The sequence below is a fragment of the Denticeps clupeoides genome, chromosome 12, assembly GCF_900700375.1.
Source record: "Denticeps clupeoides chromosome 12, fDenClu1.1, whole genome shotgun sequence".
Classification (NCBI taxonomy): Eukaryota; Metazoa; Chordata; class Actinopteri; order Clupeiformes; family Denticipitidae; genus Denticeps; species Denticeps clupeoides.
In genome coordinates, this window is record NC_041718.1 from 13,338,368 (window position 1) to 13,366,269 (window position 27,902).

General features: G+C 39.3%; 4 protein-coding genes across 4 annotated transcripts; 2 read left to right on the forward strand and 2 right to left on the reverse strand.

Annotated features, from left to right (window-relative positions):
• Positions 1 to 6,453: 6,453 nt before the first annotated feature.
• Positions 6,454 to 13,433, forward strand: LOC114801222 (sodium-coupled monocarboxylate transporter 1-like). The gene is made up of 15 exons (XM_028999251.1): positions 6,454 to 7,188; positions 8,765 to 8,830; positions 9,177 to 9,228; positions 9,842 to 9,909; positions 10,057 to 10,211; positions 10,795 to 10,935; positions 11,008 to 11,137; positions 11,255 to 11,343; positions 11,808 to 11,920; positions 12,020 to 12,087; positions 12,177 to 12,263; positions 12,346 to 12,533; positions 12,626 to 12,729; positions 12,806 to 12,894; positions 12,996 to 13,433. The coding sequence occupies exons 1-15, from the start codon at positions 6,835 to 6,837 to the stop codon at positions 13,116 to 13,118; spliced, it is 1,827 nt and encodes a 608-aa protein (XP_028855084.1). The 5' UTR covers positions 6,454 to 6,834; the 3' UTR covers positions 13,119 to 13,433.
• Positions 13,434 to 14,912: 1,479 nt separating this feature from the next.
• On the forward strand, positions 14,913 to 17,198 carry LOC114801073 (integumentary mucin C.1-like). Its single transcript, XM_028999029.1, has 4 exons — positions 14,913 to 15,045; positions 15,568 to 16,071; positions 16,155 to 16,319; positions 16,404 to 17,198. Exons 2-4 carry the CDS (start codon positions 15,591 to 15,593, stop codon positions 16,628 to 16,630), a joined length of 873 nt encoding a protein of 290 aa, XP_028854862.1. The 5' UTR covers positions 14,913 to 15,045; positions 15,568 to 15,590; the 3' UTR covers positions 16,631 to 17,198.
• On the reverse strand, positions 17,199 to 20,328 carry LOC114800989 (synaptonemal complex protein 1-like). The gene is made up of 10 exons (XM_028998933.1): positions 20,297 to 20,328; positions 19,739 to 19,831; positions 19,593 to 19,667; positions 19,445 to 19,519; positions 19,168 to 19,254; positions 18,974 to 19,093; positions 18,393 to 18,458; positions 18,163 to 18,270; positions 17,602 to 17,682; positions 17,199 to 17,339 (listed from the first exon to the last, which is right to left on the reverse strand). Exons 1-10 carry the CDS (start codon positions 20,321 to 20,323, stop codon positions 17,199 to 17,201), a joined length of 873 nt encoding a protein of 290 aa, XP_028854766.1. The 5' UTR covers positions 20,324 to 20,328.
• Positions 20,329 to 20,371: 43 nt separating this feature from the next.
• LOC114800991 (synaptonemal complex protein 1-like) lies at positions 20,372 to 27,076 on the reverse strand. Its single transcript, XM_028998935.1, has 25 exons — positions 27,023 to 27,076; positions 26,601 to 26,729; positions 26,406 to 26,505; positions 26,258 to 26,301; positions 25,995 to 26,156; positions 25,844 to 25,911; positions 25,679 to 25,752; positions 25,536 to 25,594; positions 25,250 to 25,316; positions 24,914 to 24,987; positions 24,677 to 24,785; positions 24,490 to 24,584; positions 23,663 to 23,847; positions 23,509 to 23,576; positions 23,359 to 23,420; positions 23,168 to 23,263; positions 22,836 to 22,939; positions 22,648 to 22,765; positions 22,407 to 22,477; positions 22,207 to 22,285; positions 21,003 to 21,065; positions 20,865 to 20,927; positions 20,709 to 20,771; positions 20,505 to 20,609; positions 20,372 to 20,407 (listed from the first exon to the last, which is right to left on the reverse strand). The coding sequence occupies exons 1-25, from the start codon at positions 27,074 to 27,076 to the stop codon at positions 20,372 to 20,374; spliced, it is 2,148 nt and encodes a 715-aa protein (XP_028854768.1).
• Between the last annotated feature and the right edge of the window lie 826 nt (positions 27,077 to 27,902).

Consider the following 27,902-nt stretch of genomic DNA (forward strand, 5'->3'; position numbering starts at 1 on the left):
TTTATCCCAGTGCCCCTTATCTTGCATATCTTAAAGTGCAGGTGGGTATGAATCGCTGGTCTCTCCCTGAGGTCACTCATCCACTTCCAGACCACAGGTTTATGTGCTTCAGCGTAATAGTGAGAATTGAGAATTAAATATTTGAATAATGGTTTAACATTGAGTGAAGGTGTGAACTAAATGGTGTAATTTACAACAGAAACAAGTAATCCTTCATGATTTTAAATATCAAGAATGAACTACTTTATTGCATTTCTTATTGATGGCCTGCATCATCTCGTCCAAAATGAACACTAACAAGTCACATGCTAGGGACAGTGGTGGCCTAGCGGTTAAGAAAGAAAGTGAGAAAGACCCTCTGATATGCCACCACTGCCCCGTTGAGGAAGTGGCCCCATAATGAGAAGGTTGCCGGTTCGAATCCCGATCCGCCAAGGTGCCACTGAGCAAAGCACCGTCCCCACACACTGCTCCCCGGGCACCTGTCATGGCTGCCCACTGCTCACTGAGGGTGATGGGTTAAATGCAGAGGACACATTTCACTGTGTGCACCATGTGCTGTGCTGCTGTGTATCACAATGACAGTCACTTCACTTTCTTTCTTCTACTTTCATGACATTTTAGGGGTGTACTCACTTTTGTTGCCAGTGGTTTAGACATTATTGTCTGATATTATTGGCTGTGTGTTTAGTTATTTTGAGAAGGCAGCAAATTTACACTGTTATACAAACTGTACACTGACTGCATTTGATCAAAGTGTCATTTCTTCAGGGGTGTATGGACTTTTGTCAGATACTGTAATTAGCCAATCATTCCATGATAGGTAAATTGCACAAACACTTTGATGAAGATGTGAAGAAAGCTGTACTGTGTAGATTGATGTGTAAACCTGTCATTTAACCGTAACCACTTAGCATTTCTATGAACTACTCTGGATCCTAATGCCGAACTGCCACCTGTGTGAGATGCACCAAGATGTTACTCCAGCCACCCCACGATCAGTGCCAAAGAAAGAACAACAGACCACGGTCATCATTGTGGACATATACTTGTATCTGTGGACTGTGACACTGGGCTAGCTAAAACATACCCTGTCTAGTGTCTTCTGGAAATACATTCTTCAATACACCATGGTGGACCATTGCATGCTCTTTCTACCCTGGAAGGGGCTTTTTAGCAGTTTTTCCTTGTGTTCAGAAAGGGTCTAAGCTTGAGGGTATTAGGGGTCTGTTTGGGGATCTGTTCATTGAGACATTCTGTTTGTGATTTTGGTAAATGTTGTGATTGTTAATCACTCTCAGAGACTAGCAGCAATTAAATAATAGACAATTATGGACATACATTGTTCAAATACAAATAACATAAAATAAAATCAGTTGCTGACATCAGTTGTTGACGTTTAATCAAAATGAAATGTCCCTGCGAAGGCCATCATTGTATTAATCTCTTCTGGAAAGGTTGGAATCTAAACTTAAAAATATATATATGACTATATGTTTTATACTTAAACTAACTTCTAAACTGTTGTAGTCTAACTTATGTAAGAAAAACAACAACAGTGTGCACAGAATGATTGTATTCAAAGTTGGGGTCCTAGTGAACCAGAACTGCTAACTTTCACTGATGGTGACCTGAGATGCAAGTCACTCTGGACAAGGGTGTCTGCCAAAATGTACAGTAAATGTATGTAAATGTGAACTTTGTTTGCTGTCTATTTTTAAGCTCAGTTAGCTCAAAAGTTTCCCTATCTATTAGCATACTCAGGTGTTTAATCAGTGGAAGTTTCACATGTTCCCCAGAGGTGTGAATTAGGGGTCAGGGTTTAGTGAAGGTCAATGCACCCAAACCTTCTCTCCCTCTTCCATTTTCAACCCATCCATTTTGCCGGACTGCCATTGTGTGCCATTTTTAACCCATCCATTTTGCCAGACTGCCATTGTGTGCCATTTTCAACCCATCCATTTTGCTAAACTGCCATTGTGTGCCTGAAACCTATTCCAGTAACTACTTAACAGCAACCTTGTCTACCCCTATTGCCATCTACTTCTCAAAAATGGGTGGTAGGTGGGCTCTGGAGCCAGGACATTTTCAGTGGGATGGCCAGGATGGATCTGTTGCCATTTTAGGTTGGCACACATGTGTCAAAAAAAAATACAGGGCTGTTTAACCCTTTGTGTATCCCATGTGTATCATACCTGAGACATTGCATTTCTGATTCTGCGACCCACTAAGTTTCCATGAGATATAAAAAGATAAAAACAAAATTGAATTTTCTGTCCATTATTTCTTGGTTCAGACATTAAGGGGTTTAGCAACTAAACCACCTCTACAGTATTTTGAATGCTGGTAGTGGTGGAGAAGATTAAAAAAGTACCATTGTTTGAACGGAATAGCTTGACTACGCATACTTGGATCGCTTATGAAAGTAATAGCACACCTTTTGAATACATAGCCAGTACAACCTGCATTACGTCAAACCGCAAGGAAAGTGCCATTGCAGTGTTGAATGGTTCTGCACGGAAAAAACACAGAGACAACTGTGATGCAGTGCTTGGGGTGGCCAATAGGGTGGCCAGTATTAAGCATGAGTGGGGCAGTGGTGGCCTTGCGGCTAAGGAAGTGGCCCTGTAATCAGAAGGTTGCCGGCAACTGCCAAGGTGCCACTGAGCAAAGCACCGTCCCCACACACTGCTCCCCGGGCACCTGTCATGGCTGCCCGCTGCTCACCAAGGTTGATGGTTAAAAGCAGAGGACACATTTTGTTGTGTGCACCATGTGCTGTGCTATGTATCACAATGATAATGACTTCATTTTCATGAGCCACCCCACAGCTCATCTCTGCCCTCACTACTATCCACTCCCATGACTTTTCGGCATTAACCGAGACTTGGCCATCCCTTCAGAACACAACTACACCAACTGCTCTCCCCTATGCTTATGCTTTCAGAAAGTGAAAGTGAAGAGATTGTCATTGTGAAGCACAGCACACAGTGCACACAACGGAGTGTACCTTCTGCATTTTAAGCCATGAAAGGTGGTGGTACCTCAGTTGTACCTTCACATCTTTCATTGAGTTCCATGCAGTTTCGATTTCTTCTCCAGTGAACATCTATCTCATAGTGAGAAGTGATCCTCCCAGGCCACTTTAAACCTTTATTGATGATTTGGACACAATAGTCAACAATTTTTCCATTGACACCCCTCTAACTCTCCTTGGTTACTTCACCTTTCCACTGAACAAACTTCAGTCCTATTGCCCTCTTCCCCTTCTCCACACTTTCTCCTTGGCCAACAGCAGCAGCAGACACAAAGGACCTGATCATCCCTCCCCAACACATTCTGTCCTCTACCCTCACTCAAATCCAAGACTGACCAATATGCCTCCATCATTCGGCATAACCTGCATGTGCAGGGCATGCTGCTGCAGGGGAGAAGCAGGGCGTCACATGGACAGGTGCAATATTCCTTTTTTTACCAGAATACATCAGTTTGGAAGTTAAAGATTAATGTCTGTCTCCACCTTGGCTATGACGTGGTGCTTTAAATCACCTGTTCTTAGAAAAAAAAAAATTATAATCTTGTAATGCAACTTGTAAATGCATCAACCTTTTCAGTTTTTACAAGAATTTGGTTTTAATAAGCTTTTTTTCTCTCTCTCATTGCTGACCAAGACATGTCAATCAGTCATCTCATTAAAGGAACCATATCATTGCGTGATAAAGTTCAAAGTTTTCTCTGTACTATAAAGTTAAATTGGCAACATGACAGGAAACAATATTTAAACTTCCATTTATTGGAAATTTGGAGACGCTTCACTTCATTTCCAGTAAAAGAAAAACTATTTTAATATTTTCAGATAAAAGATAAACTCCTTTTCTCTTATTATTATAATACTGTATTATCTACATTTGCTCCTGAAATGCCTCGTTTAGCCAAAATCTGATGTCTGACAATTGATGGCATATAACATATATAGTTTAAGTTGTGTAACATTAGGCAAGGATAAATGAGGTGTTCTTTCACATTCTAACAGATAACAGTTGAAAGAGCATCTCTTATCGCATAATAAATTAGCAAACAAGGCAAGCAATTAATAAGTTACCCTAACAAGTAACCTTTAGAAAATCAATACATCATTTATGTTGTGAAAGACATACGATAAAGAATCTTTGAAGCACAGCAGTTAAAATACCAGGAATAAAACAAATATAAAACGACTATTTTATTATGATCAATTGCAGGAACCTTTTTTATTATTAGAAACATGACGAAAGTAAAGAAAGTTAAGACCATAGACCATATTTTTGGAATGCCATGTTTAACCTCTACACAATGAGTTAATGATTTTTGAAGTGGATTTCATTATCACCTCTTTTGTCAGGCTGTAACTGATTGGAAAGGCATGAGTTTTTTATTTACCATCAGGTCTGCTGTGGACTCCTGTGCATTTACATAAAGCCCGGATAATAAGTCAAGCATTGAAAAAAAGAGGTTGTGAAATTGTTCTCAGATCTTTGCTAATACCATCATGCTGTTGGCAATGACATCTAAAGAGGAAAGCAATGAAAAGTGAGCGAAAAATCCGTACTTTGTTTGCTGCTCGTCATGTTCTTCCTCCCCAGCGCATTCAGAACTGTTCAAGAAGTTCTGTTCCCATCGAAGTTCAGCCTGTAACTGTAATATTCTCCCTCTTATCCACTGGACTACTGCAACAGCCCCACGTGCATATGATAACCTGTACTTAATGTAATACACATTATAAATGTGTGGCGGTTCACTTGAACAGAAGGTTCACTTTACACTTAGCAAATATTAAATCTGACATGTAGATAAAAAACAACTTAACAACGAATTGTGAGAAAAGCAGGGCAGAATTCTATGATATTAAAGTACAGGACTGTACAGGAAAAACTTCCAATTAACTAATATTTATAGCATAGCAATAATATGGATGCTGTAAAGTCAATATGGATAGCAAAGTATATCTAATCCAAACATATAAATGGACATGAATGTGTAACCATTGTGGCGTCTGTTCTTCCTCAATGATGAACCTGCCACCATTGGCTTCAGTCATTTGAAAGTGTCTTTATGGCCCTGTGTTTTCATTTAAAGTTAATCATTGCTCAGACAGTTCTGTGTCGCTGTCAGACTGAAACCAGAGAGTACTGACTCCACAACATTTAACCCCACAACACTTACACAGAATTACAAAATGATAAAGATTAGGAAATAGGCTAAGCGACGATGTCAGGAAACATGGCTCGGCAGACAACTGTAAGGATGCTTCCTTTGCACAGGAAACTAGCGAGAAGTACCTCGCTTGCAGCCACGTAATCTGTGCTATAGCTGTCACTGATCAGTCTTCAAAGGACGCGTGATTTACTGGTTCCTATACCGCAAGGTTTTTTATCATGCAATCTTTCATATTTTTTCCTTTGAATAAACATTCAACACAATAAGTGCAAAGTCAGTATCCCACACGTAAATTTGATAATTCTATTCCACACTTTTAAAATTTCCATGAATTTCAATTACCCTAAGGCTTCTCTGAAGCTTTAAACGATGTATTTGTAAATGTAGAAAAACGTTTCACGTGCAGTCTTGCATGAACTCCGTTATACGTTCATGTGTCATTCCAATTTCAATGACTTTTCCATAACTTTATATGTTTATTTTTGGACTTGAAAACGTTTTAAGGCCTCTTGTAAAATTCCATGACTTTTCCATGTTCTTAATGACCGTAGGAATCCTGACCATTTCCTGTAGGACCCACAAAATGAATGTGATCATGCAGGCCTTTACTAGTGTGATTTTGTCCTGTAAAATATTCAACCAAACAAAAGTGATATGGGCCAGAGCTTTTGTAATGTCAGATTATTTTGTAATTCCATTTGGGACACAAAATTGTTATATTATGTAATGTTGCATGCTCTCTGTACTCATTTAACATTTACAGCTGCTAGCAATTTTATTTTTATTTTGAACACAGCATAATGAATCAGTTTAAGAGTTCAAAGTGTAACCATATTCATAAAATTATACTGATAAACACAGCAGAAAAAATTTATGGCACAGGAAAGTGGAGCATATAAAATCCTACATGTAAGTAGAATATGAGCAGGACTTTTTAAATTTCCTTTTCAGTGCTATAGGCATATCGTCATTCTGGCTTGTGTCAAGGATTGTGACTTTTGCAGGACATACTGTACATGCCTGGTTTAGGTGCACACCGAATTACTTTGAGACTTTAAGGAAATAAAAACGATTTAGGAAAATCAAATATTTGATGAATTGTTCTGCTCATGAATAGAGTCTCAGAAGAAAATGTTCCTATTACTCTGAGAGGGCGGTGAGTGACTGTATCTTTTGGTCTTGAGGGATGATTAACTTGGGCTTTTTGTGGTCAACTGCAGGGATCTCTTGCTCATAACCAGCAGTCCTCCAAGAAAGTACACCGGGACGCCTTCCCAGACAGCTGCTGAAGTGTGATAAGGAGTTCTCGTTAAATTCTCTGGAATACTCCCTGGATTTTTCTCTTTGACTGCAACCTCCTCGTTTGCACCACTTTTTTGGCATTCTAAGAAAAATCCGTTGGTATTTTTTTATGAAACGGACTTCTTTGTTTTTGCAATGTGATTGTAACTGACGTTTGTTTAATTCATCTTTCTTTTATTAGTATTTTAGAACTGTTACACACTAAAGCGATTCTTATAAATGTATGTAAACTGTCAGGCGAGGTTAACAGGTTTAATTGGTCTATAGATAATAATTTGGTGATTTGAGAACAGGCTTTGGTGTCATTTTTTTTGGTGTCATTTTTTTTTTTTTATCATGGTTGATGGCAGGGGCCCGGTGGCCCTCTTTTCAGTCTGGGACTATGTCGTTTTTGTCCTCATTATCCTCGGAGCGGCTGGCATTGGCTTGTTTCAAGCGCTACGAGGACGGAAAGAGACCAGCAGTGCAGAGTTCTTGCTGGGGGGTCGACAAATGACAGCCGTTCCGGTTGCCATGTCCCTCACTGCCAGTTTCATGTCAGGCATTACGGTCATCGGAACACCGGCAGAAGCCTACCGCTTTGGAACGGCCTTTTGGCTCTTCTGCTTCTCCTACTCCATCATGTCCACCGTCACTGCAGAGGTTTTTGTCCCACTGTTCTACCGTTTGGGCATCACCAGCACATATGAGGTAAGAAGAAAAGACACATACAGTGGTGTGAAAAACGATTTGCCCCCTTCCTGATTTCTTATTGTTTTGCATGTTTGTCACACTTAAATGTTCTGCTCATCAAAAACTGTTAACTATTAGTCAAAGATAACATAATTGAACACAAAATGCAGTTTTTAAATGAAGGTTTACGTTATTAAGGGAGAAAAAAAGTCCAAATCCACATGGCCCTGTGTGAAAAAGTGATTGCCCCCCTTGTGAAAAAATAACTGAGTCCAATTTCTGTAGTCACCCTGATTACTGCCAAACCGGCTTCAATCAAGAAATCCCTTAAATAGGAGCTACCTGACACAGAGAAGTAGACCAAAAGCACCTCAAAAGCTAGACATCATGCCAAGATCCAAAGAGCTTCAGGAACAAATGAGACCAAAAGTAATTCAGATCTATCAGTCTGGTAAAGGTTATAAAGCCATTTCTAAAGCTTTGGGACTCCAGCGAACCACAGTGAGAGCCATTATCCACAAATGGCAAAAACATGGAACAGTGGTGAACCTTCCCAGGAGTGTCCGGCCGACCAAAATTACCCCAAGAGCGCAGAGAAAACGCATCCGAGAGGCCACAAAAGACCCCACGACAACATCTAAAGAACTGCAGGCCTCACTTGCCTCAATTAAGGTCTGTTTTCACGACTCCACCATAAGAAAGAGACTGGGCAAAACGGCATGCATGGCAGATTTCCAAGCAAAAAGAACATTAAGGCTTGTCTCAAATTTGCTAAAAAACATCTCAAAATGACTTTTGGGAAATACCTTGTGGACCGACAAGACAAAAGTTGAACTTTTTGGAAAGTGTGTGTCCCGCTACATCTGGCGTTAAAGTAACACAGCATTTCAGAAAAAGAACATCATGCCAACAGTAAAATATGGTGGTGGTAGCGTGATGGTCTGGGGTTGTTTTGCTGCTTCAGGACCTGGAAGGCTTGCTGTGATAGATGGACCCATGAATTCTACTGTCTACCAAAAAATCCTGAAGGAGAATGTCCGGCCATCTGTTCGTCAACTCAAGCTGAAGTGCTCTTGGGTGCTGCAGCAGGACAATGACCCAAAACACACCAGCAAATCCACCTCTGAATGGCTGAAGAAAAACAAAATGAAGACTTTAGAGTGGCCTAGTCAAAGTCCTGACCTGAATCCTATTGAGATGTTGTGGCATGACCTTAAAAAAAAATTCCTCCAGAGCGCTGTAAAAGACTCGTTGCAAGTTATCGCAAACGCTTGATTGCAGTTATTGCTGCTAGGGTGGCCCAACTAGTTATTAGGTTCAGGGGGCAATTACTTTTTCACACAGGGCCATGTAGGTTTGGATTTTTTTTTCTCCCTAAATAATAAAAAACATCATTTAAAAACTGCATTTTGTGTTTACTTGTGTTATCTTTGACTAATAGTTAAATGTGTTTGATCAGAAACATTTTGTGTGACAAACATGCAAAAGAATAAGAAATCAGGAAGGGGGCAAATAGTTTTTCACACCACTGTAGAAGACATAACTCTGGAATTAATCATTTCTTTTTTAAAGCAGCTTTATTCTTTTATTCTAGTATCTGGAGATGCGATTCAATAAGCTGATACGAGTGATTGGGACTTCAATGTTTATTGTACAGACAGTGAGTAATACACAAAACTACACAATAAGCTACATTTCCACCTTCTGGGACTAATAAAGGATCACCTTATCTCATGAAACATTTATAACACATTCATGACAATATACAGTAAAACTATTATACAGCTGTTACATTCATTATTTATCCTAAACAATACAATACTAAAATGTATCGTTACACATTTTGAGTTCCCAGTTTCCATCTGGGATAAGCAGTTAATCCACAGTTTGTCATGTTAAATGTATTTCATTTTCCACTTTAGACTAATGTACCTGCCTTTTGAATGTGCAAAATGTGAGTTTCCCAATTCAGCTAATCACCTAATTACTGTTATTTTGTTTCCAAGGCCCTCTACACAGGCATGGTTATCTACGCACCAGCACTTGCGCTAAACCAGAGTGAGTCACAGGCTAAACTAATGCTTTTTATTCAGCACGGCACAGCTGGCTGACGGTGCTGACGCCATAAAGATCATTTTTCATTAGAATATGAAGTACTTTATCCAGGGTGATACAAGCACACGTTCACACAAGGTTCTGATAAGACTCCTGATAAGACTGCTCTGTTTAGGTCAAGTTAGTATGTTCTGTTTTGACCCAAGCAACTTCGTTCTGGATCAGTTCTTGATGTTCAGGTAACACGGGCATGTATGAACACAAGATAGCAATGCAGCACACTGACATGAAAGCCCCCCTCAGGCATTTTCTGCACACACCCAAGAAGGCTACATACCTATTTATGTCCATGACCTGACAGAGTGACTTTTTCGTTTCTCCAAACAGAATAAGATCTTAAATATCAGGTACTGTGGAATGGAGCAGAATTCCCACATGAAATTTACAACCATTGCAAAACGCACCAATCAAAATCAATGGTTTTGCATGGTTTGTTAAATATGACCGCCTCTGCAGTGCACACTGATAGCTTCTGCTGCTCCTTAGATGGATGATAGATGGATGAATGAATTTACACACAAACCTCCTTATAACACTACTTTGCTGTCATTTTCAGTCACGGGACTGGACCTCTGGGGAGTGCTGGTAGCCACAGGGACAGTGTGCATCATCTACTGCACCTTGGTGAGTAACATGCCGAAGCATGCACAGTAATAACTCTCAATTACAGGTGTGACCCCTGAAAACATGCAGTAAGCCCTTGAGTGACGTATATACAGTATTGTGCCCTGTGGCTGTGTGCTCAACCCCGCGCGGGGATTGGCTGTGCAGGGTGGCCTGAAGGCGGTCATATGGACAGACGTGTTCCAGATGGTTATTATGCTGACGGGCTTTGTGGCAGTGATCGCGCGAGGGGCGGTGCTGCGAGGAGGCCTGGGACGAATCTGGGAGGATGCGCGGCAAGGAGGACGGCTGGAGGCTTTTGAGTATGGATAATAATCATCATGTACTTCACTATGTAGCTTAAGCAACTTGACAGTGTCCAAACTGATACACTACCAGTCAAAAGCTTGCACGCACCTACTCTGTGACCACTGGGGACCAATATGGAGCCATTCTGAAGAATCCTATTCAAGAAATATTTTGGTAGCAGGAGAAAGTGAATTATGTTTGATGAATCTGTTTTTTCTGAGTCGCCTCCTTTTAGCTTCATGATTGCCTTGTTCATTATTGTCAACTTCAAAAGCCGCTTAATGAGCTGCTCATTAACATGAGTGATAAGCAACCATCCCCGCTGTCTAACTTAAGGTGGTAGAGAGAAGCCAAGAGTGTGAACTGCTGCCATAGCAAAAGCTCCCTGCTTTGTATAGACTCAAATGTTGCACTTGTGTTCTTCACGTGTGTTATTTCATAGTCCTGCGTCTTCAGTTTTGTTCTTTAATGTAAAAAAAAAAAGCAAGAGCAACAAATTGGTAGGTTCGTCCAAACTTTTGACTGGTAGTGTACATTATCACTGTGCTGGCCAATGTGAAGCCACAGCTGAGCAGACTTGTTCGTGTTTTCCCATAGCTTTGACCCAGATCCTCTGAAACGTCATACATTTTGGACAATTGTTGTGGGAGGAAGTTTGATGTGGGCATCCATCTACTCCATCAATCAATCCCAGGTCCAGCGTTACATCTCCTGCAGAACCCTGACCCATGCAAAGATGTGAGTAAGTCTGGATAGAGGTGTGTCTCATATGGGACTCATTTCAACTGACGCCTCATTGTCGTTTGGCAGGTCTCTGTATGTAAATATGGTGGGGCTGTGGGTCACTGTAAGCCTGGCTATGCTCAGTGGCCTCACAATGTACTCCGTTTACAAGGACTGTGACCCACTAAGCAATGGCGATGTGGACACTTCTGATCAGGTCAATTGCTCTTAATTAATGTATGGCCATAAGCCAATGCTGCACATTTTTTGTATTGATGCAAACATTATTTCAAGATAAGATGCTTAGCTACTGTGTTGGAATGTGCGAAAACAGCTTCTTCCATATTTGGTGATGGACATATTAGCTGCTTTCCCCGGAATCCCTGGATTGTTTGTGGCTGCAGCGTACAGTGGAACGCTCAGGTAAGAACTCCACCCTTCCTGTAACCTGCAGAAACAGAGATGGTTCTAGAATCCACACACACTGAAGAGAACAACACAGCAGTGTTCCCCATGCACTTTTCAAATGGGCAGTGGTGGAATCCTGAGCCGCCGAGGTGCCACTGAGCAAAGTACCGTCCCCACACACTGCTCCTCGGCTGTCATGTCAAGGGTGATGGTTAAAAGCAGAGGACATATTTCGTTGTGTCACTGTGCTGCTGTGATGTATATCACAATGACAAATCCCGAACTGCCAAGTGTCACTGACCTTGTACCGTCCCCACACATTGCTCCCGGGCGCCTGTCATGGCTGCCCACTAAGGGTGACGGGTGACCACATGCTGTGCTGCACAATGACATTCACCGCATTTGCACTGGTTTACATGCTATAAACGATATGGGATGCTTGGGCTGCCCATGTTGATTTGAACCATGTGTGTGTTTAGCACTGTGTCCTCCAGCATTAATGCTCTGGTGGCTGTCACGGTGGAAGACTTCCTGAAGCCTGCGCTGCCCAGCCTGACAGAGAGACAGGTTTCCTGGATAAACATGGGCCTTAGTGAGTTTTCATTCTCGCTCTACACAGAGGAGCATGTTTGTGACAAATAACCGTATGCAGAATAATCTTTTGTTCTTAATGCACTCTCGCTTTTACCAGGTGTGTTTTTCGGAGGTCTGTGCATTGGGATGGCAGGCGTGGCTTCCTTAATGGGGAGCGTATTGCAGGTACATTCTGGACAACCAGTGAACCTTTAGCACCACCTGCTGGTTTATATATGACATGTCAGTTATATAACATATTACTCCCTCATCAGGCAGCCCTGTCCATATTTGGGATGATCAGCGGGCCCCTCCTAGGCATCTACATATTGGGCATGTTCTTCCGATGTGCCAATTCAAAAGTAAGTCTGAAAATCTGGCTTTTAACTCTGAGACAAGTTTCCACTGGAATTATAACAACAGTAATTATCTTATTTCTTAAAGGGAGGACTGGCGGGTCTGATCACTGGTCTGATTCTGACACTCTGGGTAGGAATAGGAGCACAAATATACCCCCCCGGGCCCGATAAGACCCTTCCACTCCCTCTCAGCACACTGGGCTGCACAGACATTATAAACGCAACCACAGTGTCTCCGTGGACGAGCACAGCTACGAGCACTCCAGCACCGCGGCAAGCCTACTTAGTATTTTATCTTCTCATCTTACATATTGCGGTAGAGAACCCGCAGACATGTAACCAATGATCCCTGCTACCACTGACAGGCCTGCCCTGGCAGACTCTTGGTACTCCCTGTCATACCTCTACTTCTGTCCGGTGGGGACGCTGACTGCCATGATCGTGGGAATCGTAGTCAGTGCAGCCACAGGTGAGAACTTCACTACTTGTCCACATGTCTCTCGCCCAGTCATGTCCTCACTCGCAGTTCCGCTGTCCCCTCTCAGGCGGCTGTAAACAGCGGAAGGTACGGCCAGAGTTGTTCGTTGGAAAGAGTGACTTAATCTGCTCTGGCTGTAAGAGAGAGTCTTCCGAGGTAAAGGACAGAAAGTGCTCTAATCCATCGCAGCTTTACTTTTGAACTCTTGCGATCTCTGGTCGCAGCAACCTGCCCTAAAATAAATTCAACTTTTGCAGACGTCGGAGCTCACTGAGAAGATACCATACAATGCCGAGGTGGGAATAGACAACCCGGATTTCAGCGACAAGACGATAAAAATACAGGAGATACAGGACATGGACTCAGTCACAAGATTCTGAGATGGTGCCTCAGATGATAAAAAACTTTGTTTGAAAGTGGGACTTTTTCCATCTTCTTAAAACACAAGTAGTTTTGTAGTATGCTGTGTCTGGTGGACAATGTTAGTAATATGAGATTTTATTTAATAATAAATTAAAATGTGCTGTATATACTGTGAAGCGAAACGAGTCAAGGCAAAGGTTTCCTCATAAACCGAGACAAAGTCAAATGTTGCACCAGGCCATAATTGATTTTTTTTTAGGATTTCTTTCACTGTAAATGAACCTGTGTATTTTGTTAGTCTGTCAAATATTAATAAAGATTTTGTATGTTTATTTTGTGTAATGGTATAATGGTATTATAACAATTTCGTAGGTAGAACTTATTAATCCCTCAGGAAGGTTCCTCATGGAACCTCAGCAGCAGTACACTAGCATAGAATACAAGAAGATAAGTGACATAAAAATATGATAAACAAAATTTACATAAATTTACACCAATCACACAGTAATAAAAAGGTCAAACTAATAATTAAATGATTACTGCGTGGGTTAATTGCACAGCCATGTGTCCTAGTAATGTTAATTGTCCATTTGTGTTTGATTAGACTAATTGTTCCTGCTCCTCCCTGTCCTCCTTTGTCCTTCTGTCCCCCTCCTGCCCCTCAGCGAGGAGTTCAACAGTTTGATGACTTATGGGACAAGAGATTTCTTAAGTCTGTTGGTTCTGGACATGGGGAGAAGCGTCCTATGACAGAAGAGGCTCCTCTGCTTGTTCATGACAGCCCACAGAAGGTGTCTGAAATTGCTCATGGTGGCCATCAGTTTAATAATAAAAACCCTTCCCCCGTAAGTCCGTAGTCGTGACACACATACTGCAATGACCAAGTCGTCTAGAGTCAGAATTGCTCAACAAGCCAACAAGCCAAGTTGGTGGCCTAGAGGTTAAGAGTCCTCAAATTCAAATTCAAATTTTATTTGTCACATACATAGTCATACACGGTATGATATGCAGTGAACTGCGACTGCTACAGACCACAGTATTGCAAATGTTGCAAGTATACAATGAACCAATATGCAAATATTGCAAACATAACCAAATATTACACTTTTACGTCTTTAACGTAATATGTGATAATAAAACGTAATAAAAATATGTGCAACTGGTAGGGTGAAGGCGTGCAAATGAGTGAAAGACAATGTTTAAAGAAAAGAGCAGTAAAGTAAAAAGTGCAAAGATTTTGTGCAAAGTGATTTGTGCAAAGTGTCCAGAGTGATTGAAGGTGAAAGTGCTGGAGTTATATGTACTGTTGTTGTTGATCAGTAGTCTCAGTAGTTGATCTCGTAATCAGTAGGTTGCCGGTTCGAATACCGATCTGCCAAGGTGCCACTGAGGTGACACTGAGCAAAAGCACCGTCCCCACACACTGCTCCCTGGGCGCCTGTCATTTCTGTTCACCAATGGAGATGGGTTAAAAGCAGAGGACACGTTTTGTGTTTCACACTTCACAACTTGCTACTTAACGTGTCCCATCTCAGAACTAGTGCCATAAAAACCACCCAAATAATCCTTGATGTCCACTCCTGCCAGTGGTTTTAAAGATGTGGCTGATTTACCAACATTTATATACACCTCATTGAAGTAAAAAGTGTTGTTTCTACTGGTTCAGAGTTTGAAACCTGGCGCTGAAACGTCACTGTTAGCTTTGTAAATAAAGAAAGGAAGGGTTAATGTGGCTAATAAACCACGTCTCCTTGACAACCTGCCAGCCACAAAGGAAATTTGCACAGCAGAGGACCGCCTTTTTACCTGCTAGTGACGCAAAAGAATTGTGCAGTAGACTCTGGCCTACAGGGAGTGGCGGGTAGAGGAAGAAGAAGAGTAACAAGAGCAGCACAGCGCCAAGTTTCAGGATCTGCTCAGAAAGTCGCTCTTCTTTCCCCCAAGGTAGGTTTTTGTAATGAAGACCGGCATACAGGATTCAGCTTATATGTTACGATCCAAATACAAAAGCTGTGAGGTACTTTTCCGACTGAAAATACTGCTGCATGCTAACAGAGGTTTCTTTAGCCCTTGGGGCTTAATAATAGCCCATCTTTTTAAGAAGAAAAACAAGTTGATTTGATAAAATAAGGACCTTAAAGTGAATATACCTACTTAAATCTACATATGTAATCGATGTATAGAAAAGGCTGAGAAGGATGATGCGGACAGGTTCTGTGGGTTCAGTGTGAATAAACGCCTGTGGTTCAACCGCCAACAAATTATTCATTTGGCCAACTCTATTTTACACCGTGATGTTTTACAGTGTGTACTACACTGTGTTATACTTCCAACTTTTAACACTTATTTTGGCATGTGTGTGTGTATATAACGAAATACATGCAATAGCACCAAACGTTTGATTACATTAAGTGTATGGATGTCTGCAGTTCTATTTCTACAATGTTATCATATTATTCTGCTCAGGTCTGTCAAAGAAGCGGAACATCATGGGCGTGTTATGGCCAGCGTTGTTTCTTTTCAGTAGTCTGTGGCTTACATCGGCAGCCACTACAATTCCTCCAATAGCAATTACTTCACCAAATAATACACATACGGCAAAGGACAACAACACACATGTTTTACCAACAAGTGAGAGCAGCACCTCAGTGGCGGGGACAACGGCAAGCTCGACAAGAACGACTGATTCAAGCATTCCCACCCATTCCCAGCACAGTGACACTTACAGCACAACCACAGACTACATCTCCGCCTCCACTGAGACAGCACAGACGTCTGGGCCCTCCTCAACTCGGGCGACCGCTGCCACCAGATCCACGCCTTACACGACGTCTAATCCTAGCACGGTTCCAGGGAGCGGGACACCGCAAACGGCAACGACCTCGGCAAAAACAGTCCCCACAAATGCCAGCAGCACATCGACATCAATTACAGAAGCTCACAACGAGACCGTCACACCATCTACTGGAGGTGATGACCATGTCCTTGTTACAAGCACAGTGCTTCATCTGAAACACCACCGGTGCCACTGGTAACTGAGTCGTGTTTTACAGGTTCTTCAGCGGGCCTCGGTGATTCTGAACGAGCCATTACTATTTTCTTCGGTGTTGTTCTCGGGGTGCTTCTTCTTGGAGTTTTCATGTACGCATTAAGCACCTGCAAACGCAGAAGGACGCAGTTCTCCCATGAGCCTCTCTACAACACCTCAGACGACACAGGTTCGACAACACGAGTTCAATCACACACTGAATCACATAGTACATTTTAAGATAACTTTCTAATGTCCTTTGTTCTGCTTTCAGTGGACCAGTTTAGTCCAGGCGATGATACGCTTATCATTTCTGGCGGACTTTATGATGGCCCTCAGATTTATAACCCCTCAATAAATGAGGAACTTCATTCTCACCACATACCCTTTGACTCAAGACCTACACAGTTCCGGCTGGAGTTTTTACGGGAAGATGAGGAGACGGCCCGTAGCAATGGGCACTCAACCTTTCAATCATTTAAATCAATTGAAGACCATTGAACGATTCGTCCTTACAGAAAATATTCATATTGTTGTCCCATCATTTTAAAATTCATTATCACTGTTAAAGAACAGTGGAATATGCATTTAGTGTCAACAGGTGAAAGTTGACATGTTGAACTACCCAAGAGTAACTGAGAGTACTAAATAAATGCACAACGTTTATTTATTAGTTCTATTAATCAGTGAAAAATGATAACTGTTTTTCCATCCACGTGTAAGTCAGTAACAGTTCAATGGGTGGAGTCTACAATTTCATCTGAGGAGAAGATAAGTTGCAACTGTTCTGCAGTGTGTCATTGCAATGAAATCAGTTCACCTGAGATGGTGGCTAACATGACTCTATTGTCATATCACACAAACATTAAGTAAATATATATTCTGGAATAACTAATTTTGAACAATGGTTCATGTAACAGAACATTTAAATAACAAAAATTGTAAAATTGTCAAAAGGAAGCTTAACATATCCTGAAAATGTTGACTATTGAACAACTACTCACTGAATAGAAATCACTATAAACTGAAACAACTTCATATGTTTCTCAAATCATGTGCTCTAGCAAATTTAAGCAATATCTTTTCGGTTGTTCTTCTTTTTCTTCCTGTCCGAATTGATCACAGTGGTCCATCCAGCATCTCTCAATCGTTTCATTGCAGCAAGTTTTAATGCTGTTCCTGGTGATTTGTGAATAGCTGGGCTTTGTGTCTAAAGTAATAGTCAATTATTAAAAACAAGCTTCTAAATAGTATGATGTAATGATTCCTGATTTAATATAGTAAACCAACAGGTACTGTAATCCATTACTACAAATGGAAAGCAAGTTACTGTTTCAGCTGAACTTTGATTAATGTTTATTTATATTATAATTAAGACCATTTTTAATATGACTTTTGACTGATGACAAAAAATACATCAACATGAACAATATTGCTTCATAGTTAGCAACTAATATGGTGTACACAAATACCTTCTTTAACACATCTACACTCTTCTGACCAGTTCCAGCACCATGTTTAGTCTGTACCATGTTAGTATTAGGAGACAAGGCCTGCAATAGGAAAGTTAAAGCTATTGTGATTACTTATTTCAAGTTCAAAAGAGTTCAAATAATTGAATTTCAATTGAATTAACAATGACATATAGTAAGCATTCCAAAGTATTTTTTATCTAATATAATGATCCTCCCTTGTGCTACGATTGGAGTCGTGGCCTGAGTTGGTGTGACTCAGGGTCTTGGTTATGTGTAAATGTAAAAATGTCATGCCATGTGTTAGAGGTGGCGTGTGAGAGCGGATTGTCCCTGTGAGAGTGAGACCTTTCCTTTTCCCATTTCCACTTCCCCCTTACCAAAGTGGAGCCCTATATGTTTGTCCTAATAAACCTATTTGTATTCCACTTGCGCCTGGGTCCTCCCTCTTTAGTGTTGTGAGTTACTTGAATACTGTACTTTCAAGTACAATTTCAATATCTGTACCTCATTTTGAGTGTTTGTAATTAATAAATGTATTGTTGTCAAAGAATAATTTACCTGTAATCCGTTTTGCTCTGAGCTGTCTGATTTTGGATCTAGCTGTAAGGTTCCTGCTCTCCATGGCTTAGTTTTCTCAGTAGAAGGTGGAGTACGTACTCTAAAAGACTGATCATTTAAATTGAAAAACATTGAATTACCAGGCAAAAACAATTATTATTATCAGGATAATATTATAGGAGTACATGTAGTCCTTTATTTCATTCATTTCATTTTCTTTAAAATGATACCTTAATTCGAGGTGTTGCTCCAACCTTAATGTGTGAAGCCCAAGTAGCTTTATGAGGGTCATTGTCCTTCAGGTGAAAAAAGAAATAAGAATTGATAAGAATTCAGTTATAGAATTGTAATATACTTTGGACGGTCACATGGTGGTATGGTGGTTAGCAACGTGGCCTCACAAATTCAAGGTTGTGTGTCCTTAACTGGACCTTGTGTGTGCAGAATTTGCATGCTCTCCCTGTGTTGTTGTGGGTTTTCTTCGGGCTCTCCAGTTTCCTCTAGCCAACCAAAGGCATGAATACTAGATGTATTGGCAAGTCTAAATTGACCACAGGAGTGAGTGTGTGCCCTGTTGTGAGCTGGCTCCCTGCCCTGCATCCAATGTCCCGACATGGACTCTGGCAGTTGCGACCCTGAGAACGGGCACTAATTGGTTAAGTATAGCGAGTGAGTAAGTGAGTAATACATTTCCTCTGTAGAAGTGAATATCTGGCCACTCGCTCAAAAAAATTGCATTCTGGGTAATTCAGAACTCAATGACATGCAAATATTCAACAGTATATATGCCTATGAGCAGTTTTTAAAGAACCTTTCTGGTTGATGATGTCCCAACGGACGAATCAGTCTCTACTCCTTTCGAAAATTCAAACACTGATCTATTGGCCGATGAAGTATTTGACATATTCCAACATCTCTCACTTTCAAATATCTAAGGAAAAAAAACCACAAAATCAAAATGTTAAATGTTTAATAAGAAACAAATGTAAACAAATGATGCATTACCTGTTTGTCTGCCAAGTCTTTAGGCTTTTTTTTTTTCAAGGACTTGGTTTGTTTTTTTAAAGACAAAATGTCTTGCTCCAGGTTCTCCTGAAATTAAACAAATAAGAATAATTTATATATGTATTTATAAAACACACAATCTTAGCTCACATGCTGTGTGAGCTCCCCCTACAGGTGAAAAGTATTTTTTCCAAAATTTATATTTTGGGCATCAATACCACTGTAGGAAATGCTGATGCCGTGAATTGAGCCTCACAAATATGTGTTTTACACTTACATTTTGTTTCAAATAAACGGCTTTCTGACAGACCAAGGTTTTGTCCAATTCTTCAAACCTTTGCTTCAGAATATCCTAAAAGCAGTCAAACTTGATTTTTGCCCCAAAAGTTCAATGATCTTTCTTTTATCTTTTTTTCAAGTTTTACCTTTTCTTTTTTCTCATTTGCAAGCTGCTCTTTCAGTTGTCCGTTTTCAATTTGCATCTGAGACAACTGTAGCTCCTGCAAAAAAACATTATTTACAGTATACAAGAGATACATTTACAGTGCACAAAAAAATAATGGTAACTTACTAATGATGTTTTAATAGTAGTAATTTCAGTCACTTGTTTTTGTTTCAGTTCAAGCTCTGCAACTTTTTCTTCAACCAGCTTGTCATACTGATTCTGAAAAAGACAACCTTATGCTCTCAAACATGAGGAACAATACACTACCAGTCAATAGTTTGGACAATAGTGGCGGTTATGGAGACTGGATGGAGCCATTTTATTTATTACACAACATCACGTGTAATTTCATAGTCCTATGTCTTCAGTTTTGTTCTATACTTTAATAAAAGGCAATGCAGGGGCAGTGGTTGGCCTAGCGGGTAAGGAAACAGACCCGTAATCGTAAGGTTGTAGGTTTGAATGCCAATCTGCAAAGGTGCCGCTGAGCAAGGCACCATCCCCACACACGGCTCCCCGGTTGCCTGTCATGGTTGCCCACTGCTCACCCAGGGCAGAGGACACATGCAGTGTTTCACAATAACAATTGCTTCACTTTCACTAAATGAGAAGATGCAGCCAAATTGTTGACTGGTAGTGAATGTATATGTTTATATATAGTCAATGTGTTTGAATGTAGATAACCTTGTGCTTGTCCAGTAAAGCAACCATGTCAGATATTTTTATGCTGGCATTCAATCTCAGTGTTCTTCTTAATCCTCAGAGCTTCAGATTCAGATTGCTTGAATTTTGCACCTATATCAAAGCATACACATTTTGAATAGATTTATACTCAATTTAATTACTATAAGAGCAATCTTGGTGTGAGACAGAAATATAACTATTAACTAACCTCATCTTGGAGTTCAGCCTCTGAGGCTGTCTTTGTTCTGAGTTCTGTCTGAACTGCCTGCATCTCTTTTTCAGATTTTTGACACTCCTGCTTCAGTGCATTTATCTGAGGTTTATGAAAACACACATACAGAGTATTATAAATTCTATGAGACTGACAACAGCAATATTCATGTATGTTAGAATTAATAATAATTAATAATACCTCAGATTGCAGACATTTATGTTTTTCCTTCTGAGCAGCTACTTCAGTCAGAAGAACTTTGTTCTAAATACATCAAGGCACAGCATTGATATTCAAACCAGTTGCAACCATTTCATCTATGTTGCACTTAATTGTGCTTACATTCTCAATATTTACCTCTTTCTGACAGTCCTCGTGAGCTTTAGTTTTATTCTCCAGTTTAGTTTTAAATGTTTCCAACTGTAAAGACGAAAATGATGTGTAACAATTAACTGTAAACCAGTATACAATAACAAATGTAATTGAGGAAATTACCTTCAGGTCTAAAGCTTTGATTTGTCGGTCCTTTTTACTCAGTTCATTCTGTGAGCTTTTACTCTTAGGAGAGAAAATGCATAATCATTATTGATGATGGTAGATTGTCATTTGAACAAAATAGTTTAACAAAGAATATTTGTACTGCATAATATGAATGAGGAATAAGATGGATGAGGTTTTATACATACTTTCTTGCCTTTTCACATCTATTAAAATGCCAAAACCAGAAAAAACATGATATACTCATTCTAATCTGATCAAATCATAACAATTCCCTATTAAAGCTATGAAATATAACGTTTTATTCAGGAACATTTAAACTTTTATTTACAGGCCCCCTGACATGAAACTTCCACTTCGTGAGATTATTTAACATTAATATGAGTTCCCCTAGCCCGTCTATGGTCCTGCAGTGGCTAGAAAAGTGATATGTATAAAGAGTGCTTTGGCCATTCTGCTTCACCATTCAGAGAGTGGCAGCTCAAATGTCAGATATGAAATTTGGGCCCTGATGACCTCATACGGGGAAAGGTAACCTTCCTATCTCATGCTTTTCCACCCAGAGAATTTCCCACCCCTCCCTTAAAACATTAGCTCCACCAACCATCATGGCTTGCAAACGAGCGAAGTATTGCAGTTGCTCAGTGATTAGATGTAAAAATGATCTATTTTTTTTTGTTTCGTCATGTAAGTCTCTGAAGCACCAGGGGGTTTATTTTATTTTTTCTATAAAAACACTAACACAACTTCCTGTCCGCACCAAACGTTGTTGGTGAATAGTGCTGATTATGTAATTTTTGTGAATGCGCCCTCATTTCTATAGGTTGCTCTCCTCATCCTGTTTCTCTCCTACTCATTAGTATTTAAAGCTACAGACAAAGAAACAGTGCATCCTGGAGAAATGAATATATCCTGAATAAATATTCAGCTACAGTATCAAGGGACCACTAATAAAAGCTAAAAAAAAAAGTCATGGGAGGTTTAAAAAGATCCCTTGAGTTTTCTTTCAACATAACCTCTAAGGTGTCACTGTCTTGTTTGAATTATTTAAAATTTGTTATTCAATCTTACAGGATCAGACCCCTATTAGAGAAACTGATAGAACAAACATTGGATGTTTCACAAAAGCACACACAAATATTTCATGAAAAAGTGAAAGGACACATAATCTGTTAACTAACTGTAAAAATGGATGACTTACAAACTCAATTTTTTTCTTAACATTCTCTGCCTCTTCATGGTACATCTCAATATCTTTTTTCAAAGACTCTAATTCCACTCTGTGAAATTGTGATAAAATATTAGAATATAATTACTTTTCAACACTGTATAATTAAGTATAATTTCTGCAGATAATAAATAAAGTAAAATACAAATGTATAACACATGACAGACTTATACCTCAAGTTATTATTCTCCTTGTGAAGGCACTCAATTTCTAACCTCTTCTTCTCTTCATTTTCTTTACTTTCCTGCTCAAAGTAACCATTACACCATAAACTTGGAAGCTTTCTACACAAATATCATTTATATAGAAATTATGGTCATAAATGGCATACATATAGTGTAATTATTATTTTATATCAAAAATGATAATTGATTATTGCAACAAAATTTTTTAAATGTAATGTTAAGTTTAAACCTTGAGAAGAGATTCAAGCGTCTTTGCCTCTGATACTCCACCCTCAACTTGTTTTTCAATACTTTGCTTCTGAAACTGAAGCTTATGCATGCTTTCCATAAGTTCCACAGTTCTCACCCTGGTGGAAGAAAATTTCTAAATATTTGATAATGGATAAAAGATAATTCACTGGGAAAAGAAAATCGTACTCATATATTTTTGTGTCTTTTTTCAGCTTTTCTATTTCCTTTTGTGACTTCTCCTCCTTCAATAATGCAAATGAGAGTTGTTCCTGAACCTCTTGAAGTTTACACTGTATTGAGTCAAAACATTACAAAATAATATAAATGAAATATTAAAGCTGTTAAATATTCATGTAAATCATTTTCATGTATGCAGATATATTTGACATACACATACATTTTATGTATGAATCAGCAACTCATTACTTATTAACTGTACTTAACTCTAATTAACCTAATGAAATATAATGATCAGACTTAAACAAAAACAAGAAATCCAAGCATGCTTTCATTAGCACCTTATTCGTTTCAAGCTCTTCGGTGAGTTCAGAACATTTCACTGCCTCTCCCTGCATCAGTTCCTCTAGATTCCTGATAGCTGAAGTTTTCTTATCCTTAAAGATATTTGCAATATCATATATTTTCTGTAACATTTTTTAGAGATTTCATTATTGTAAAAATATATGAGTGTAAAGAATATATACTACACCATGTCTTCTTTCAGGAGATGAATTAGTTTCTCTGCTTCATTAATCTTTTCTGTTGCTGCCACTACAACATAACACTTATGAACTACATGTGCATATAGACAAATCACTTTATTTTAACTCTGACATATCTTGATGAAATAATAGCTCACCTAATTCCACCTGTTTATTGTTGAGCTGTTCAGAGAGCGTGCTACCCTGGATTTCAAGGTTTTCCACCCTATTATGAAAATATTAAGTCAATCATATATTTAAAGGCATTTTGGATAAAAAAAAATGGAATATGGAAATTTTGTTAAAACACACCTTTGTGTCTCAGCTGCCAGTAAAGATTGCAATGATAGTGTTGTCTCCTGCATTACAGCAATCTGTTCTAGATGTTGATCTTTGATTTTGGTAAGTTCTGTCAACCTGTTATCTTTCTCAGCAAGGATCTTAGCATTTTCCTGTTTGTGGACATCTAAAGTATGGGCAATGCTGTTCTCTTTTTCCTTGAGAAAAATATTAGGTGCTGCTTAATAGGCTTATAAGGTGTCTTCTAATATTTTCCAAGTAACCATATACACTGATTAATTATATACATTGATTATCTTGTTGCAGTTGTACATAACTGTGTATTTGGTGGAAAGGGAACATTTAATCTCTGAAGTTAATATGTTGGAAAAGAAAAAATGGGCAAGCTTAAAAAAATTGAGTGACTTTGACAAGTGATGGCTAATGGGTTGGGTTAGCCAACGAAAAATTGCAAGTCTTGTGGGATGTTCCCAGACTGCAATGGTCACGACCTACCAAAAGTGGTTTGAGGAAAACATCTATGCCCACTGATGCTTGTGGGGAGAGAACCTATCCACATGTTGTTGCAGACCAACTATTGTGTCCTCTTTCAGCATGATAATGATCTGTGCATGCGATTTATGTCATGCAATTGGAAACTGACAAAAATGTTATTTGTTCTTCAACTATTTGAGACATATAAGATAACAAATCACTACAAAAAAGCTCCCAGACAAATAAGTTTTTAACATCTGTTATATGACCAGAGGGGGTTTAACTCCACAGAGCTGAATACAGAGTGAAGATGTGACTGGTTTTAGGTATGCAACTGCAAACAGAAAAGATAAACAAGTTCATACCTTACTCTCCTTTTGAAGCTCGTTTGCTAGTTTTAGTTTCTGTGCAAGGATTTCTTTTTCTTTTTCACAACTCTGAAGCATTTCAAATTGTTGCTCTATGTTAAAAGAAAACAATATTCACATACTGATAAATATGTTTACATACTGGTCTACTTCAATATTGAGGGAGGAAATTACAATGTCACACCTGAAGCTTCACAGAGTTGTGTGCATTTTGCTTGTGTTTCTTGAAAGCTGAACAAGATTTCCTTAAATTCCTTTTCTTTATGAGCAAGTTTACCCTGAAGGTTTACAACCTTACAAATTAAAAAGAACATTTCATTGTTATAAACTTGTAAGTATAAAACAAGTGCCATAAAATTGATGTGTGCATGATAATTATAATACATAAACTTGAGGTATACTCAAGGTATAATATATTTACCTCATCTTGATTTTGTTGTTGTTCTTTTTCAAATGTCTCTTTAAGGTTTTTAATTTGTTGCAGACTCTCTCTTACTGTATAAATGGCAAAAAGTAATGATAAGAAAACTATGCTTACAATTCTGAAATCAAGCAGGATCAAAGCAGCTATATTTTTAAAAAGGATATTCCAATGACATCCTTGGAAATCTTCAGCAAAATGTTAAAACACAAACTTATTATTTTTAGTGGTGCAGTATTCTGAGTTTAAAATTCTTCGGAAGTTTGTTAATTGAGGTGTCTTGGTATATGGAATGGCAAATGCAATGCAATGCATACAAAATATAGAAAATAATACCTTTTAATGCTTCCTTCTGATCATGTTCAGCTTTAATTCGAAGGCCTTCAAATGCAGCAATCATCCCCTGAAAGTATAACGAATAAATAAAATAATAAGTATGATGAATAAATCTGCGCTGTAATGCCGCTATGAAGCAAAATCTACATCCACCTATAAACAAAGCAACTGCAATTTGTGCTGCAAGAGATTCAGAAAGAAATGCACAAAATCAAACAGAAATGTCTGTCACACATGGAACTGTATACGCCAGTTGCATTAACTGCATTTATGCTCACAGCAATACCTGAATATTTCCATGGCATTCTATGAAAATGTGATGGGTTTCTTCTCGTTCAGTTTCAACTAAAACAAAAAAGAATTGCTTTTGTTACAATAAATATGACCTTAAATGCAAAACTATATATGACATGCTTTCATTCTACTTACACTGAATCATTTTCTCAGCAGTTGTTTCAAACGTGTCTTTCAGTATATTGCACAAGTTTCTGGTAGAATTATTTCTGTAAAAGTACAAAAAAAGAAAAAAAATTATGTCTATGTTTGTCTATGCTGCTGCATAATAACATTAATCATTGTTAACATGTAACAAACTTGTTCCTGAGATCCTCATTTTCATGGATTTGGTCTTCTAATTTCATACTGAGGCTTTCGTTGGCAAACTTCATCATGAACAGAAATAATTTAGAATGATGAGAATGTTGTTTTTTATACCCATTTCGATTTCTAACGAATCTGTGAATACCTGTAGTTCCTGAATAGCCTTACGCTGGGTTTCCATTATTTTGTTCTCCTGAAGTTTCTTGTCTCTCTGCAAAAGCTCTGAGTCTATTCTCAACTTCCAACTTTTAATTTTCTCAGCTTCCTCAAACAGCTTTGAATATAGGTGACTGGATTTTAACATCATCTGATGGATAAAATCAAAATACACAGAGCTTCTTAATCTGTAAATCACTGATCAAATATACATTATTATGCCTAGAAATATACATAAAAATAAACACAGACCTCTTCTTTTTCCATTGGCAATACAACCATCTTCTTAGAAACATCTAAAAATCAGTACAAATATTTCAATACAAAAATAAAATAAACAAAACAAGACAATAAGACAAAGAAAGACACTAAATAACTATATGTGTCTGACATCACTTACCTGGCCTGGTGGCTTTTGTAGGCAAAATCGTGCCGGTGTTTGAGAACTTTGCTCCTACTTTGGATGCATTAGTCTCCAGATTAAAACATGTGCTGGAGCCCTAATGTCGGACAACAGTAAGTAGTAAAATTAGTAAATTTAGTAAAGTTAACTAACACATAAAGACATTCGTGTTTATGTGGAATGCCCGGCTACTTGTAGGGACTCGAAACCGTGACCACTGCTGCTGTCGTAATGATCCTGGGGCTTGACAGTAGAAACCTGCCCAGGGCTGCTTCTCGGTGGCAGCAAAAGGCTGAAGTTAAAAGGCTGCTCTTTATCCATCTAAACACAGAATATACCACATAGTTACCAGGACAGAGTTCTGTCATTTAAAAAGCCGGTTCAGGATTTCTCTGAAATAACAGTAGCAAGTAAGTTAATAATTGTGGAATTTAACAATAAAAAAAAAATTATGGACAATAAATTGGGGGAAAAAAAATTGTCCGTTTATAGCGTTTATAATACATGTATTTTCATGAGCACGAGCCCACGCTAAAATACGCATACAGTATGTGCCTTATGCGCGTCAAAGTTAATTCCTGATGCAAAATGTCGAGTCTTGACAGCAGACCCACCCTTTTCCTCGGCGGCCGCAGCAGGTTGAAGTTGAAAGCCCGCTCTCTGTCCATCTAAACGCGCATTGCGCCGTCGCGCAACGGCGAGGGGGGGGATAAAAACCCACCAGCGTTAGCCTGGAGGCTAACCCAACTCCCCAGAGTTCTTCCGGCGCTTGTTAACGCAAACTTGGCGATTACCGACCAAGCTCGGAGCCGTTTTTTCAACACGGCATCCAGCAAGGGACAGCACACGTCTTCAGCAAGGGACAAAATGTCCAAAAAAAAAAAAAAAAAAAAGTGCGGAGCGCTCCGCTCTTTTTATTCTGATTCCTGTCAGACCTGGCGGCCTCTGCCTCTTCCCGTTACAGCCACCGAGGCAGAGTTACGGGGGCGAGTTCAGCGTCACGCCACGTCGTGCTTTAAAACGACAATATTTCTTATTTGCCCTTTTCATTTAATTCACTAGAGCACTTTATCCTACCCAGAGCGATGGCTTCATTGAGCAGTTTCAACTGTTTTGGCGCATAATGGTTGGCGCGAGACAATGTCTTTACGCAGGGGCATAAAATTATTTTATAAGACAGGACGTTCTTGAACAACGAAGTACACAGAATAATACAGGCGTAAACCCATTAAGAGACAGCTGTATACATTTACATTTACGGCATTTATCAGACGCCCTTATCCGGAGCGACTTACAGTCAGTAGTTACAGGGACAGTCCCCCCCTGGAGCAATTTAGGGTTAAGTGTCTTGCTCAGGGACACAATGGTAGTAAGTGGGATTTGAACCTGGTTCATAGGCGAGTGTGTTACCCACTAGGCTACTACAACCCATAGTAAAGGTGCAACAAAGGCTTCAAGGTCCACCATTTTCCAATGATTTCAGGAGAGAATTCA

Excerpts from the sequence above, each read along its gene's own strand:
- LOC114801222 (XM_028999251.1), top strand. The coding sequence starts at position 6,835 with ATGGTTGATGGCAGGGGCCCGGTGGCCCTCTTTTCAGTCTGGGACTAT. Across the intron at positions 9,229-9,841 it reads AGCACTTGCGCTAAACCAGA|TCACGGGACTGGACCTCTGG; the intron begins GTGAGTCACAGG and ends TGTCATTTTCAG. Across the intron at positions 10,936-11,007 it reads ACCCTGACCCATGCAAAGAT|GTCTCTGTATGTAAATATGG; the intron begins GTGAGTAAGTCT and ends GTCGTTTGGCAG.
- LOC114801073 (XM_028999029.1), top strand. The coding sequence starts at position 15,591 with ATGGGCGTGTTATGGCCAGCGTTGTTTCTTTTCAGTAGTCTGTGGCTT. Across the intron at positions 16,072-16,154 it reads CGTCACACCATCTACTGGAG|GTTCTTCAGCGGGCCTCGGT; the intron begins GTGATGACCATG and ends CGTGTTTTACAG. Across the intron at positions 16,320-16,403 it reads CAACACCTCAGACGACACAG|TGGACCAGTTTAGTCCAGGC; the intron begins GTTCGACAACAC and ends TTCTGCTTTCAG.
- LOC114800989 (XM_028998933.1), bottom strand. The coding sequence starts at position 20,323 with ATGGTTGCTTTACTGGACAAGCACAAG. Across the intron at positions 19,094-19,167 it reads AAGACTTGGCAGACAAACAG|ATATTTGAAAGTGAGAGATG; the intron begins GTAATGCATCAT and ends TTTTTTCCTTAG. Across the intron at positions 18,459-18,973 it reads GGACATCATCAACCAGAAAG|GACAATGACCCTCATAAAGC; the intron begins GTTCTTTAAAAA and ends TTTCACCTGAAG.
- LOC114800991 (XM_028998935.1), bottom strand. The coding sequence starts at position 27,076 with ATGGACAGAGAGCGGGCTTTCAACTTCAACCTGCTGCGGCCGCCGAGG. Across the intron at positions 26,302-26,405 it reads TACAAAAGCCACCAGGCCAG|ATGTTTCTAAGAAGATGGTT; the intron begins GTAAGTGATGTC and ends ACTGATTTTTAG. Across the intron at positions 20,928-21,002 it reads TCAAAGCTTTAGACCTGAAG|TTGGAAACATTTAAAACTAA; the intron begins GTAATTTCCTCA and ends TCGTCTTTACAG.